A 16,176-nucleotide genomic window follows, 5' to 3' on the forward strand; every position below is an offset into this window, starting at 1 on the left:
GGGTTCTCAGCAGCACAGAGTATGTCAGGAGAAGAGCGTGCTGATCTGGAGAGAAGTGGTACATGAGAGGAGCAGTGATCTCAGCAGCACAGAGTATGTCAGGAGAAGAGCGTGCTGATCTGGAGAGAAGTGGTACATATGAGGAGCAGTGATCTCAGCAGCACAGAGTATGTCAGGAGAAGAGCGTGCTGATCTGGAGAGAAGTGGTACATATGAGGAGCAGTGATCTCAGCAGCACAGAGTATGTCAGGAGAAGAGCGTGCTGATCTGGAGAGAAGTGGTACATATGAGGAGCAGAGTTCTCAGCGGCACAGAGTATGTCAGGAGAAGAGCGTGCTGATCTGGAGAGAATTGGTACATATGAGGAGCAGAGTTCTCAGCAGCACAGAGTATGTCAGGAGAAGAGCGTGCTGATCTGGAGAGAAGTGGTACATATGAGGAGCCGGGTTCTCAGCAGCACAGAGTATGTCAGGAGAAGAGCGTGCTGATCTGGAGAGAAGTGGTACATATGAGGAGCGAGCCGGGTTCTCAGCAGCACAGAGTATGTCAGGAGAAGAGCGTGCTGATCTGGAGAGAAGTGGTACATATGAGGAGCAGAGTTCTCAGCAGCACAGAGTATGTCAGGAGAAGAGCGTGCTCATCTGGAGAGAAGTGGTACATATGAGGAGCAGTGATCTCAGCAGCACAGAGTATGTCAGGAGAAGAGCGTGCTGATCTGGAGAGAAGTGGTACATATGAGGAGCAGTGATCTCAGCAGCACAGAGTATGTCAGGAGAAGAGCGTGCTGATCTGGAGAGAATTGGTACATATGAGGAGCAGTGTTCTCAGCAGCACAGAGTATGTCAGGAGAAGAGCGTGCTGATCTGGAGAGAAGTGGTACATATGAGGAGCAGAGTTCTCAGCAGCACAGAGTATGTCAGGAGAAGAGCGTGCTGATCTGGAGAGAAGTGGTATATATGAGGAGCAGGGTTCTCAGCAGCACAGAGTATGTCAGGAGAAGAGCGTTCTGATCTGGAGAGAAGTGGTACATATGAGGAGCAGGGTTCTCAGCAGCACAGAGTATGTCAGGAGAAGAGCGTGCTGATCTGGAGAGAAGTGGTACATATGAGGAGCAGGGTTCTCAGCAGCACAGAGTATGTCAGGAGAAGAGCGTTCTGATCTGGAGAGAAGTAGTGCATATGAGGAGCAGGGTTCTCAGCAGCACAGAGGATTTCAGGAGAAGAGCGTGCTGATCTGGAGGGAAGTGGTGCATATGAGGAGCAGGGATCTCAGCAGCACAGAGTATGTCAGGAGAAGAGCGTGCTGATCTGGAGAGAAGTGGTACATATGAGGAGCAGGGTTCTCAGCAGCACAGAGTATGTCAGGAGAAGAGCGTGCTGATCTGGAGAGAAGTGGTGCATATGAGGAGCAGGGTTCTCAGCAGCACAGAGTATGTCAGGAGAAGAGCATGCTGATCTGGAGAGAAGTGGTGCATATGAGGAGCAGGGTTCTCAGCAGCACAGAGTATGTCAGGAGAAGAGCGTGCTGATCTGGAGAGAAGTGGTGCATATGAGGAGCAGGGTTCTCAGCAGCACAGAGTATGTCAGGAGAAGAGAGTGCTGATCTGGAGAGAAGTGGTACATATGAGGAGCAGTGTTCTCAGCAGCACAGAGTATGTCAGGAGAAGAGCGTGCTGATCTGGAGAGAAGTGGTACATATGAGGTGCAGTGTTCTCAGCAGCACAGAGTATGTCAGGAGAAGAGCGTGCTGATCTGGAGAGAAGTGGTACATATGAGGAGCAGGGTTCTCAGCAGCACAGAGTATGTCAGGAGAAGAGAGTGCTGATCTGGAGAGAAGTGGTACATATGAGGAGCAGTGTTCTCAGCAGCACAGAGTATGTCAGGAGAAGAGTGTGCTGATCTGGAGAGAAGTGGTACATATGAGGAGCAGTGTTCTCAGCAGCACAGAGTATGTCAGGAGAAGAGCGTGCTGATCTGGAGAGAAGTGGTACATATGAGGAGCAGTGTTCTCAGCAGCACAGATTATGTCAGGAGAAGAATGCTGATCTGGAGAGAAGTGGTACATATGAGGAGCAGGGTTCTCAGCAGCACAGAGTATGTCAGGAGAAGAGCGTGCTGATCTGGAGAGAAGTGGTACATATGAGGAGCAGAGTTCTCAGCAGCACAGAGTATGTCAGGAGAAGAGCGTGCTGATCTGGAGGGAAGTGGTGCATATGAGGAGCAGGGATCTCAGCAGCACAGAGTATGTCAGGAGAAGAGCGTGCTGATCTGGAGAGAAGTGGTACATATGAGGAGCAGGGTTCTCAGCAGCACAGAGTATGTCAGGAGAAGAGCGTGCTGATCTGGAGAGAAGTGGTGCATATGAGGAGCAGGGTTCTCAGCAGCACAGAGTATGTCAGGAGAAGAGAGTGCTGATCTGGAGAGAAGTGGTACATATGAGGAGCAGTGTTCTCAGCAGCACAGAGTATGTCAGGAGAAGAGCGTGCTGATCTGGAGAGAAGTGGTACATATGAGGAGCAGTGTTCTCAGCAGCACAGAGTATGTCAGGAGAAGAGCGTGCTGATCTGGAGAGAAGTGGTACATATGAGGAGCAGGGTTCTCAGCAGCACAGAGTATGTCAGGAGAAGAGAGTGCTGATCTGGAGAGAAGTGGTACATATGAGGAGCAGTGTTCTCAGCAGCACAGAGTATGTCAGGAGAAGAGTGTGCTGATCTGGAGAGAAGTGGTACATATGAGGAGCAGTGTTCTCAGCAGCACAGAGTATGTCAGGAGAAGAGCGTGCTGATCTGGAGAGAAGTGGTACATATGAGGAGCAGTGTTCTCAGCAGCACAGATTATGTCAGGAGAAGAATGCTGATCTGGAGAGAAGTGGTACATATGAGGAGCAGGGTTCTCAGCAGCACAGAGTATGTCAGGAGAAGAGCGTGCTGATCTGGAGAGAAGTGGTACATATGAGGAGCAGAGTTCTCAGCAGCACAGAGTATGTCAGGAGAAGAGCGTGCTGATCTGGAGAGAAGTGGTACATATGAGGAGCAGAGTTCTCAGCAGCACAGAGTATGTCAGGAGAAGAGCGTGCTGATCTGGAGAGAAGTGGTACATATGAGGAGCAGGGTTCTCAGCAGCACAGAGTATGTCAGGAGAAGAGCGTGCTGATCTGGAGAGAAGTGGTACATATGAGGAGCAGGGTTCTCAGCAGCACAGAGTATGTCAGGAGAAGAGCGTGCTGATCTGGAGAGAAGTGGTACATATGAGGAGCAGAGTTCTCAGCAGCACAGAGTATGTCAGGAGAAGAATGCTGATCTGGAGAGAAGTGGTACATATGAGGAGCAGGGTTCTCAGCAGCACAGAGTATGTCAGGAGAATGGAGTGCTGATCTGGAGAGAAGTGGTACATATGAGGAGCAGGGTTCTCAGCAGCACAGAGTATGTCAGGAGAATGGAGTGCTGATCTGGAGAGAAGTGGTACATATGAGGAGCAGGGTTCTCAGCAGCACAGAGTATGTCAGGAGAATGGAGTGCTGATCTGGAGAGAAGTGGTACATATGAGGAGCAGGGTTCTCAGCAGCACAGAGTATGTCAGGAGAAGAGCGTGCTGATCTGGAGAGAAGTGCTACATATGATGAGCAGGGTTCTCAGCAGCACAGAGTATGTCAGGAGAAGAGCGTGCTGATCTGGAGATAAGTGGTACATATGAGGAGCCGGGTTCTCAGCAGCACAGAGGATTTCAGGAGAAGAGCGTGCTGATCTGGAGAGAAGTGGTACATATGAGGAGCCGGGTTCTCAGCAGCACAGAGTATGTCAGGAGAAGAGGGTGCTGATCTGGAGAGAAGTGGTACATATGAGGAGCAGAGTTCTCAGCAGCACAGAGTATGTCAGGAGAAGAATGCTGATCTGGAGAGAAGTGGTACATATGAGGAGCAGGGTTCTCAGCAGCACAGAGTATGTCAGGAGAATGGAGTGCTGATCTGGAGAGAAGTGGTACATATGAGGAGCAGGGTTCTCAGCAGCACAGAGTATGTCAGGAGAATGGAGTGCTGATCTGGAGAGAAGTGGTACATATGAGGAGCAGGGTTCTCAGCAGCACAGAGTATGTCAGGAGAATGGAGTGCTGATCTGGAGAGAAGTGGTACATATGAGGAGCAGGGTTCTCAGCAGCACAGAGTATGTCAGGAGAAGAGCGTGCTGATCTGGAGAGAAGTGGTACATATGAGGAGCAGGGTTCTCAGCAGCACAGAGTATGTCAGGAGAAGAGCGTGCTGATCTGGAGAGAAGTGCTACATATGATGAGCAGGGTTCTCAGCAGCACAGAGTATGTCAGGAGAAGAGCGTGCTGATCTGGAGATAAGTGGTACATATGAGGAGCCGGGTTCTCAGCAGCACAGAGGATTTCAGGAGAAGAGCGTGCTGATCTGGAGAGAAGTGGTACATATGAGGAGCCGGGTTCTCAGCAGCACAGAGTATGTCAGGAGAAGAGGGTGCTGATCTGGAGAGAAGTGGTACATATGAGGAGCAGAGTTCTCAGCAGCACAGAGTATGTCAGGAGAAGAATGCTGATCTGGAGAGAAGTGGTACATATGAGGAGCAGGGTTCTCAGCAGTACAGAGTATGTCAGGAGAAGAGCGTGCTGATCTGGAGAGAAGTGGTACATATGAGGAGCCGGGTTCTCAGCAGCACAGAGTATGTCAGGAGAAGAGAGTGCTGATCTGGAGAGAAGTGGTACATATGAGGAGCAGTGTTCTCAGCAGCACAGAGTATGTCAGGAGAAGAGCGTGCTGATCTGGAGAGAAGTGGTACATATGAGGAGCAGGGTTCTCAGCAGCACAGAGTTTGTCAGGAGAAGAGAGTGCTGATCTGGAGAGAAGTGGTACATATGAGGAGCAGGGTTCTCAGCAGCGCAGAGTATGTCAGGAGAAGAGCGTGCTGATCTGGAGAGAAGTGGTACATATGAGGAGCAGGGTTCTCAGCAGCACAGAGGATTTTAGGAGAAGAGCGTGCTGATCTGGAGAGAAGTGGTACATATGAGGAGCCGGGTTCTCAGCAGCACAGAGTATGTCAGGAGAAGAGGGTGCTGATCTGGAGAGAAGTAGTACATATGAGGAGCAGTGTTCTCAGCAGCACAGAGTATGTCAGGAGAAGAGCGTGCTGATCTGGAGAGAAGTGGTACATATGAGGAGCAGGGTTCTCAGCAGCACAGAGTATGTCAGGAGAAGAGCGTGCTGATCTGGAGAGAAGTGGTACATATGAGGAGCAGGGTTCTCAGCAGCACAGAGTATGTCAGGAGAAGAGCGTGCTGATCTGGAGAGAAGTGGTACATATGAGGAGCAGAGTTCTCAGCAGCACAGAGTATGTCAGGAGAAGAATGCTGATCTGGAGAGAAGTGGTACATATGAGGAGCAGGGTTCTCAGCAGCACAGAGTATGTCAGGAGAATGGAGTGCTGATCTGGAGAGAAGTGGTACATATGAGGAGCAGGGTTCTCAGCAGCACAGAGTATGTCAGGAGAATGGAGTGCTGATCTGGAGAGAAGTGGTACATATGAGGAGCAGAGTTCTCAGCAGCACAGAGTATGTCAGGAGAAGAGCGTGCTGATCTGGAGAGAAGTGGTACATATGAGGAGCAGTGTTCTCAGCAGCACAGAGTATGTCAGGAGAAGAGCGTGCTGATCTGGAGAGAAGTGGTACATATGAGGAGCAGGGTTCTCAGGAGCACAGAGTATGTCAGGAGAAGAGCGTGCTGATCTGGAGAGAAGTGGTACATATGAGGAGCCGGGTTCTCAGCAGCGCAGAGTATGTCAGGAGAAGAGCGTGCTGATCTGGAGAGAAGTGGTGTATATGAGGAGCCGGGTTCTCAGCAGCGCAGAGTATGTCAGGAGAAGAGCGTTCTGATCTGGAGAGAAGTGGTACATATGAGGAGCCGGGTTCTCAGCAGCGCAGAGTATGTCAGGAGATGAGCGTGCTGATCTGGAGAGAAGTGGTGCATATGAGGAGCAGGGTTCTCAGCAGCGCAGAGTATGTCAGGAGAAGAGCGTGCTGATCTGGAGAGAAGTGGTGCATATGAGGAGCAGGGTTCTCAGCAGCGCAGAGTATGTCAGGAGAAGAGCGTGCTAATCTGGAGAGAAGTGGTACATATGAGGAGCAGGGCTCTCAGCAGCACAGAGGATTTCAGGAGACGGTGTGCTTGCTGACATTGTAGAGGTCACAGCAGGGAATAGTTTTTTTCCACCTTCTTGGTGACTGTTGCCTGATGCTGCAGATTCTGTTTCCCTTCCCGTCTCCCGGGTTCTCTGCAGTTACTGTTTTGTGTCCGCTGGTAGCAACAACTATTCCCAGAGAGACTGATGGAGAGATGCAGAGGTAGCACCGAAGGGGGGAAGAGGTAGCACCCAAGGGGGGGAGAGGATAAGTGAGGTACAGAGGTAGCCTCGGAGAGGTATGGGTGTGGGGGGTTACAGCACGGTACAGAGGTAGCCTTATAGAGGGACGTGTGGGGGTTACAGCACGGTACAGAGGTAGCCTTATAGAGGGACGTGTGGGGGTTACAGCACGGTACAGAGGTAGCCTTATAGAGGGACGGTGTGGGGGTTACAGCACGGTACAGAGGTAGCCTTATAGAGGGACGATGTGGGGGTTACAGCACGGTACAGAGGTAGCCTTATAGAGGGACGTGTGGGGGTTACAGCACGGTACAGAGGTAGCCTTATAGAGGGACGATGTGGGGGTTACAGCACGGTACAGAGGTAGCCTTATAGAGGGACGGTGTGGGGGTTACAGCACGGTACAGAGGTAGCCTTATAGAGGGACGATGTGGGGGTTACAGCACGGTACAGAGGTAGCCTTATAGAGGGACGGTGTGGGGGTTACAGCACGGTACAGAGGTAGCCTTATAGAGGGGCGGTGTGGGGGTTACAGCACGGTACAGAGGTAGCCTTATAGAGGGACGGTGTGGGGGTTACAGCACGGTAGCCTTATAGAGGGACGTGTGGGGGTTACAGCACAGTACAGAGGTAGCCTTATAGCGGGACGGTGTGGGGGTTACAGCACGGTACAGAGGTAGCCTTATAGAGGGGCGGTGTGGGGGTTACAGCACGGTACAGAGGTAGCCTTATAGAGGGGCGGTGTGGGGGTTACAGCACGGTACAGAGGTAGCCTTATAGAGGGGCGGTGGGGGGGGGTTACAGCACGGTACAGAGGGGTAGCCTTATAGAGGGACGGTGTGGGGGGGTTACAGCACGGTACAGAGGTAGCCTTATAGAGGGGCGGTGGGGGGGGGTTACAGCACGGTACAGAGGGGTAGCCTTATAGAGGGGCGTGTGGGGGTTACAGCACGGTACAGAGGTAGCCTTATAGAGGGGCGGTGTGGGGGTTACAGCGAGGTTCTGGATTATGATCCTGTAGTGGATCCTTATTGCGGCCTATGATCTGGTTGCATTTTATTCTGAGGTGCAGGCGGTGACCCCTGCAGGCGGGCGCTGGTACTGCGGTGACCCCTGCAGGCGGGCGCTGGTACTGCGGTGACCCCTGCAGGCAGGCGCTGGTGCTGCGGTGACCCCTGCAGGCGGGCGCTGGTGCTGCGGTGACCCCTGCAGGCGGGCGCTGGTGCTGCGGTGACCCCTGCAGGCGGGCGCTGGTACTGCGGTGACCCCTGCAGGTGGGCGCTGGTACTGCGGTGACCCCTGCAGGCGGGCGCTGGTACTGCGGTGACCCCTGCAGGCGGGCGCTGGTACTGCGGTGACCCCTGCAGGTGGGCGCTGGTACTGCGGTGACCCCTGCAGGTGGGCGCTGGTACTGCGGTGACCCCTGCAGGTGGGCGCTGGTACTGCGGTGACCCCTGCAGGCGGGAGCTGGTGCTGCGGTGACCCCTGCAGGCGGGCGCTGGTGCTGCGGTGACCCCTGCAGGCGGGCGCTGGTACTGCGGTGACCCCTGCAGGTGGGCGCTGGTACTGCGGTGACCCCTGCAGGTGGGCGCTGGTACTGCGGTGACCCCTGCAGGCGGGAGCTGGTGCTGCGGTGACCCCTGCAGGCGGGCGCTGGTGCTGCGGTGACCCCTGCAGGTGGGCGCTGGTACTGCGGTGACCCCTGCAGGTGGGCGCTGGTACTGCGGTGACCCCTGCAGGCGGGCGCTGGTGCTGCGGTGACCCCTGCAGGCGGGCGCTGGTACTGCAGGGACATAAGTTTGTGCCCCCGCGGTGATGTCCTGTTTCTTTCTCTTGCTCGCAGGTCTTTTCCATGGCGGGCAGCTACTCGTTCATGGTGACGTCCGGGCCGCTCGTGTACACCGCCAGCGCCGTTGGTGGCGTCCTGAGTGGGGGTGGTCTTGTGATGGGAAGATTTCCCTCCATCCTTTCCCTGCAGACCGCATTCATGGGGATAGATCGGAGGTTCCACGTCCAGACGGGTAAGACTGTACTACAACTCCCAGCATGCTGTGCCCCACACTGCGTCTCTCCTTTCTGACGGCAGCGCCATCTTCCCGCCTGCAGTGCTGCAGTTTGTGCCGCAGTCTGTGGACATCAGACTCTGTACGTTTAGTGAGCAGATCCAGAAAGGGTTAACGCTGGCGTTGTACGAGGTGCGGAGACTGCGCCAGGAGAGCGAGAACTTCACCGTCCAGGTGCGTCCTGTCCTGGGTTATATCCCTGCTTTACCCTGCAGCGCTGCTTCAATCAGGGGCCGGGGCTATTCACGTGTATTGGCCGTCCTCAGGTGGTGAACATCAGTGCCCCGCGGCTCGGGAACTGGAAGGCCCCGGTGACCGTCACCTACGCTGTCCGGGAGCGCGGCGGCTTCATGAACGGCTCCGACGTCAGCGACCAACTCCGCAACCTGAGCCTGGTGGAGTTCAGCTTCTTCCTGGGGTTTCCTGTGAAGCAGATCGCCGAGCGTGAGTGTGCAGCTCTGGAGGTGACTGGAGGATAAGACACGATGTAACAGCAGAATAGTGACCGCAGCTCTGGAGGTGACCGGAGGATAAGATGCAATGTAACAGCAGAATAGTGAGTGCTGCTCTGGAGGTGACTGGAGGATAAGACACGATGTAACAGCAGAACAGTGACTGCAGCTCTGGAGGTGACTGGAGGAGAATACACGCTGCGGAGTGATGTAATTCCCCCCTCCTCATGGACACCAAAAGCACAAGAACTACTATAGGGATAGGGTACAACCCCCTCCTCCAGGTCTACAGTGGAATGTAAAAGTTTGTGCACCCCTGGTCAAAATTACTGTTATTATGAGCAGGTTGCAGAACACATTTCTTTTGTATTTTACTCAAAAATAAATATACAGCTCTGGCAAAAATGAAGAGCACAATGTTCAGTTTGTCTGATTTTCCTCTTTATATTTTTGAGTAAAATGTAAATTGCTCTTTTATTCTATAAACTACTGACAACATGTCTCCAAAGTTCCCAGCAATAAATTTTGTATTTATTTTCTGAAAATGAGAAATCGTCAAAATAACAAAGAAATACAGACCTCAAATAATGCAAAAAAACAAGTTTATAATCATTTAGAAACAACAATGCTAATGTTTTACCTCCGGAAGAGTTCAGAAATCAATATATTGTGGAATAACCATGACTGTTAATCCCAGCTTTCCTGCGTCTCGGCAGCTTCCCTCCAGTCTCTCACACGGCTCCTGGTACAGTAATGTCAGCAGTTCTTCCCTGTTTGATGGCTTGTGACTATCCATCATCCTCCTGATTACATTCCAGAGGTTTTCAGTGGGGTTCAGGTCTGGAGATTGGGCGGCCATGACAGGGATTTGATGTGGTGGTCTCTTCATTTTTGCCAGAGCTGTATATTGTCATTTTTTTACACTTTTAAATTTCCGAAAAGGAAAATGGGCTGATGCAAAAGTTTCAGCTTCCCTGGAGATTTTTGTGCTCCAATAACTTTGACTGATAGTTCAGCCCTTAATTATCTGTTAGGGTTATGACTCGTTCACTATCATCGTTAGGAAAGGCCAGATGATGGCAATTTCCCAGCTTTATAAAAACCCAGCCTCCTCTAACCTTGCTCCAAAAACCCATGGGGTCTTCTAAGCAGCTGCTGAGCACTCCGAGAATGGCAGAGACCCACAAAGTAGGAGAAAGCTATAAGAAGATAGTGTTCACAAGTTGCCCTTTCCACAGTTCGAAATGTAATTAAGAAATGGCCGTTACCAGGAACAGTGGAGGTCAAGATAATGTCTGGAAGACCAAGCTAAATTTCAGTGAGAGCTGCTCGCACGATTGCTAGAGAGCTAAATCAGAACCCCCAGTTGACTGCTGAAAACCGTCAGAAAAATTTATCAGACTCTGGAGTTGTGGTACATTGTCCTACTGTTCAGAGACACCTGCACAAATATGGCCTTCATGGAAGAGTCGTCAGAAGAAAACCTCTCCTGCGTCCTCACCATAAAATTCAGTGTCAGAAGTATGCAAAAGAAAATCTAAACAAGCTTGATACATTATGGAAACAAGTCCTGTGGACGATGAGGGTAAAATAGATCTCTATGGCCACAATGATCAGAGGTATGTGTGTAGAAAAAAGGGCACAGAATTTCAGGATAAGAACATCACGCCAACCATTAAGCATGGGGGTGGATCAATCATGCTTTTGGGGCTGTGCTGCAGCCAATGTTATGGGGAACATTTCACGGGTACTGGGAAGAATGGATTCAATGAAATGTTAACAAATTCTTGATCAAACAGAACACCATCTGTAACAAAGTGGACGGTGAAAAGAGGAAGAGGATGGCTTCTACGCATGGATAATGATCCTAAACACACGTCACAATCCACAATAGACCTCAAAAGCCGCAAGATGAAGGTTTTACAATGGCCCTCACAGTCCCCTGATCATTATTGACAATCTGTGGCTTCACCTGAAAATAGCAGAGGAAGCAAGAAGACCCAGGAATCTCACAGAACTGGAGGAATTCTCCAAGGAAGAACGGAGGAAAATCCCTCAGAGATGAACTGAAAGACTCTTGTCTGGCTACAAAAGGCGTTTACAAGCTGTTATATGTGCAAAAGGGGGTACTAACCATGCAGGGTGCACAAACTTTTGCATTGTCCCATTTTACTTTTTGTAATTTTAACAGTGTAAAAGATAAAAAAATATAGATTTCCTCAAAATAAAAATGCAATGTGTCATCTGTAACTTCAGGCCTTTCAGAGATTATTTCATCTTCAACTTAACTGTTCACAATAACAGGAAATTTGACCAGGGGTGCCCAAACTTTTACATTCCACTGTGTAACCCCTTGATCAGGACTACCCTCCCTCGATCAGGACTACCCTCCCTCGATCAGGACTACCCTCCCTCGATCAGGACTACCCTCCCTCGATCAGGACTACCCTCCGTCGATCAGGACTACCCTCCGTCGATCAGGACTACCTTCCCTCGATCAGGACTACCCTCCCTCGATCAGGACTACCCTCCCTCGATCAGGACTACCCTCCCTCGATCAGGACTACCCTCCCTCGATCAGGGCTATTATGGCCCCCTAGATCAGGACCCCAGCGCCCTCCATCAGGACTACCCTCCCTCGATCAGGACTACCCTCCCTCGATCAGGACTACCCTCCCTCGATCAGGGCTATTATGGCCCCCTAGATCAGGACCCCAGCGCCCTCCATCAGGACTACCCTCCCTCGATCAGGACTACCCTCCCTCGATCAGGACTACCCTCCCTCGATCAGGACTACCCTCCCTCGATCAGGACTACCCTCCCTCGATCAGGACTACCCTCCCTCGATCAGGGCTATTACGGCCCCCTAGATCAGGACCCCAGCGCCCTCCATCAGGACTACTGCCCCCTTCCTGCGGTGTGAGAAGAGCTGTCAGTGATGCTGATCGCTCCCATTCACTGACAGCAAGTAGAGATCCTGGGCCGGAGATACGAGCACCGGTACTATAGTGATGGGAGGGCGGCGCTCTGACAACCACACGCAGTAGTCACGGTCTGCGCGGTAGTCGGTGACTTTGTTTCTGTGTTTTGCACCCAGCGTCCACGTATCCTCAGCTCGACATCTCCCCACTCCTGAAGGATTCCTGGCTCCGGACAAGTAAGTAGGACGGTCACTGCACCTCACTCCTCTCCAGAAATACTCTGTGCTGCTTTTCTACCCTACGCTTGCAGTGTAATGTTAAGTATAGAGCTTCCTGCAATATCAGATCGTTCCCTTCCTGAAATACTCTGTGCTGCTTGGATTCGTTCTCTTACTATGTAACTCTGTGGCATGGCGTCACACCCGCCGCTCCTGTAACACTCTGTGCTGCTGGGTGCCCTCTCTGCACATCTACCAGCGCTGCGCCTGTCACTTCCGCGTGTCTCATCTCTCTCTTCTTGTCAGTTCTGCTCGGAGTCCAGGAGCAGCGGCTGCAGGACGAGATGTTCCAGACCGAGATGGAGCGGAAACTCGCCCAGATCATCAGCGAGGCCACATCACAAAAACGCCGGTGGAAGAGGGCGAGCTACGCTGGGAGCACCACAGTACAGGTGAGCGGAAAGCCAGTGATGTCATCAGCAGGGGCGGGACTGTAACAGTATATGAATGATGACATCAGCAGGGGCGGGACTGTGCCAACATTATATGAATGATGTCAGCAGGGGCGGGACTGTGACAACATATGAATGATGTCGTCAGCAGGGGCGGGACTGTACCAACATTATATGAGTGACGTCATCAGCAGGGGCGGGACTGTGCCAACATTATATGAGTGATGTCATCAGCAGGGGCGGGACTGTGCCAACATTATATGAGTGATGTCATCAGCAGGGGCGGGACTGTGACAACATATGAATGATGCCGTCAGCAGGGGCGGGACTGTACCAACATTATATGAGTGACGTCATCAGCCGGGGCGGGACTGTGCCAACATTATATGAGTGACGTCATCAGCAGAGGCGGGACTGTGCCAACATTATATGAATGATGTCAGCAGGGGCGGGACTGTGACAACATATGAATGATGTCAGCAGGGGCGGGACACTACCAACATTATATGAGTGACGTCATCAGCAGGGACAGGACTGTGCCAACATATGAATGACGTCAGCAGGGGTGGGACTGTGCCAACATGAATGATGACATCAGCAGGGGTGGGACTGTGCCAACATTATATGAATAACATCATCAGCAGGGGTGGGACTAACAACATTATGTGAATGATGTCATCAGCAGGGGCGGGACTGTGCCAACATATGAATGTCATCAGCAGGGGTGGGACTGTGCCAACATATGAATGTCATCAGCAGGGGTGGGACTGTGACAACATTATATGAATGATGTCAGCAGGGGCAGGACTGTGACAACATATGAATGACGTCATCAGCAGGGGCGGGACTGTGCCAACATTATATGAATAACATCAGCAGGGGTGGGACTAACAACATTATATGAATATCAGCAGGGGCGGGATTGCAAACATATGAATGACGACATCAGCAGGGGTGGGACTGTAACAACATATGAATGATGTCATCAGCAGGGGCGTGACTGTAACAACATATGAATGACGTCAGCAGGGGCGGAACTGTGACAACATATGAATGTCATCAGCAGGGGCGGGACTGCAAACATGAATGACGTCATCAGCAGGGGTGGGATTGTAACAACATTATATGAATGACGTCCTCAGCAGGGGCGTGACTGTAACAACATATGAATGATGTCATCAGCAGGGGCGAGACTGTGCCAAGATTATATGGATGACATCAGCAGGGGTGGGACTGTGACAACATTATACGAATGATGTCATCAGCAGGGGCGAGACTGCAAACATGAATGACGTCACCAGCAGGGGCGAGACTGTGACCACATTATATGAATGACGTCATCAGCAGGGGCGGGACTGCGACAACATTATATGAATGATGTCTTCAGCAGGGGCGGGACTGCGACAACATTATATGAATGACAACATCAGCAGGGGCGGGACTAACAACATATGAATGACGTCATCAGCAGGGGCGGGACTGCGACAACATTATATGAATGACAACATCAGCAGGGGCGAGACTGACAACATTATATGAATGACTTCATCCTCAGGGGCGGGACTGTGACATACCTCAGTGATGTCACCAGTAGGGGGGCGGGGCTGTGACATGCAGGAGCTTCTCACTAAATTAAAATATCATCCAAAAGTGAATTTATTTCAGTTCAATACAAAAAGTGAATCTCCTATGTTCTATAGAGTCATTACACAGAGTGATCTATTTCATGGGTTTATTTCTGTTAATGTTGATGATTATGGCTTACAGCCAATGAAGGCAGGGCTTTGACATATGAGTGATGTCACCACTAGGGGTGGGGCTGTGGCATTGTTATATCATTGATGTCACCAGTAGGAGGCGGGGCTGTGACATAATACGAGTGATGTCACCAGTAGGGGGTGGGGCTGTGACATAATACATCAGTGATGTCACCAGTAGGAGGCGGGGCTGTGACATAATACGAGTGATGTCACCAGTAGGGGGTGGGGCTGACATTGTGGTATCAGTGATGTCACCGTCGGGGGCGGAGCTTGACCCTCATCACACTCTCTATTTCCCGCAGGTGGTCAATGTCTCCCGTCTCGATGGTCAGGATGACCCGGTGCAGCTGGTGTACTTCATCGAGGATCAGTACGGCGTGCGCCTGGCTGCTGACAAGGCCTCCAGTCTGATTAACGAGGTGAACATCCAGCGAGCGGCCATCATCCTGGGGTATCGCCTACAGGGCGTGGTGGCACAACGTGAGTGACGGGTTAGTGATGGCGCCGGCAGCGCTGAGCTGCCTGCGCCCAGGACTCAGGTCTCCTCTGTCTCTGCAGCTCTTAACCAGCCGGCAGAGGCGGATCGGCAGGCGCAGAACCTGTGGATCATCGTTGGGGTGGCTGTGCCGGTGCTGGTGGTGACCGTCATCATCGTCATCTTGTACTGGAAGCTGTGCCGCACGGACAAGCTGGACTTCCAGCCCGACACCATAAGCAACTTACAGCAGAGACAGAAGGTGAGAGTGGGGTCCCTGGTCCCACCCCAATGTCTGTGGTCGCCTCTGTCCTTGCTGATCACATGACTGATTGTCAGCAGCTCCAGGCTCCCAACGTTAAAGGCTTTGACTTTGCCAAGCAGCACCTGGGGCAGCACAATAAAGATGAGGTCCTGGTGGTGCATGAGCCGCCCCCTCCGGTGCTGCACGGGCCTCTCAAAGATTCCACCCCCTCTGAAAATGGCGACATCCCGACCCCCAGGTCCAAGTGCTCCACTAAACCCAACAAGATCGGTCGCCATCGCAGCAGGTGAGGAGTGTCAGGCTGCTCGGGGGGGGGGGGCTTCAGGCTGCTCGGGGGGGGGGGCTCCAGGCTGCTCGGGGGGGCTTCAGGCTGCTCGGGGGGGCTCCAGGATGTCAGATGGTTTTGATATTTCTCATCCAGTAGGGTCACCCCCTCCGACGCAGGATCCACTGCCAGCGAACCATCCAGCGGGAAGGAGTCCGGAGAGGAGGGTCCAAGACCCTCCGCTCCACCGCAGGAAACCAGACTGCGACCCACCGGTAAAGGGGGTAAGTTTAGTGGGTTGGGTCTTGTGAGATCACTGGATATCCGGTAACGTCCTGTACATGTAACGCCATTTCTGGCAGAGATCCCGGCGTTGGGCAGCGGGCCCGAGCACCACTCCTCAGCGTCCATCTTTGAACACGTCGATCGCATGTCGCGTTCCTCCGAGGCCAGCCGGCGGCTGCCCAGCAAGATTCAGCTCATCGCCATGCAGCCGATGGCGGCTCTGCCCATGCACGGGCTGTCCACGGCGGAGCGGGAAGTGGAGGCAAATAAGGTAAACCGAGAGGAGCGACGCTCTGCAGCTGACAGAGTGGGGAGCCATGGCGCAAGAGACGGCCGCCCTGTAGTTGTGGCGCCTGGGGCCCCTGACGTCTCCTCTCTCCGTTCTGCGCAGATTCAGACCACGTTACGGCACAAGTCGGAGATCGAGCATCACCGCAATAAGATCCGGCTGCGCGCCAAGAGGAAGGGGCACTACGAGTTCCCGCTGGTGGACGTGGTGGGAATGACGGACACCAAGGAGCGGCAGCGCATGTACCGCAGGGCACAGATGCAGTTCGATAAGATCCTGGACCCCGTGCTGGGCGTCCCAACGGTGTTCATAGAGCCGCGCAAGAGGTGACACTGACGTCCTCCACCTGCTGAGGCCGCGA

The 16,176-nt window shown here is 52.6% G+C and overlaps 1 protein-coding gene across 7 annotated transcripts in view; it reads left to right on the top strand.

Moving 5' to 3' along the window:
• Positions 1-16,176, top strand: part of KIAA1549 (KIAA1549 ortholog) — a 57,755-nt gene that overhangs the window by 30,212 nt on the left and 11,367 nt on the right. The window contains exons 4-14 of one of the 7 annotated variants that reach the window (XM_077267168.1): positions 8,214-8,391; positions 8,477-8,607; positions 8,700-8,877; positions 11,983-12,042; positions 12,331-12,476; positions 14,539-14,716; positions 14,795-14,973; positions 15,051-15,262; positions 15,398-15,525; positions 15,604-15,797; positions 15,918-16,141. In XM_077267168.1, coding sequence (XP_077123283.1) covers positions 8,214-8,391; positions 8,477-8,607; positions 8,700-8,877; positions 11,983-12,042; positions 12,331-12,476; positions 14,539-14,716; positions 14,795-14,973; positions 15,051-15,262; positions 15,398-15,525; positions 15,604-15,797; positions 15,918-16,141 — 1,808 coding nt within the window. The remainder of the gene's footprint in view (positions 1-8,213; positions 8,392-8,476; positions 8,608-8,699; positions 8,878-11,982; positions 12,043-12,330; positions 12,477-14,538; positions 14,717-14,794; positions 14,974-15,050; positions 15,263-15,397; positions 15,526-15,603; positions 15,798-15,917; positions 16,142-16,176) is intronic. The other 6 variants (XM_077267172.1, XM_077267170.1, XM_077267169.1 and 3 more) reach the window with 6 other exon arrangements.

The sequence above is a fragment of the Ranitomeya variabilis genome, chromosome 5, assembly GCF_051348905.1.
Source record: "Ranitomeya variabilis isolate aRanVar5 chromosome 5, aRanVar5.hap1, whole genome shotgun sequence".
NCBI classification, from domain to species: Eukaryota; Metazoa; Chordata; class Amphibia; order Anura; family Dendrobatidae; genus Ranitomeya; species Ranitomeya variabilis.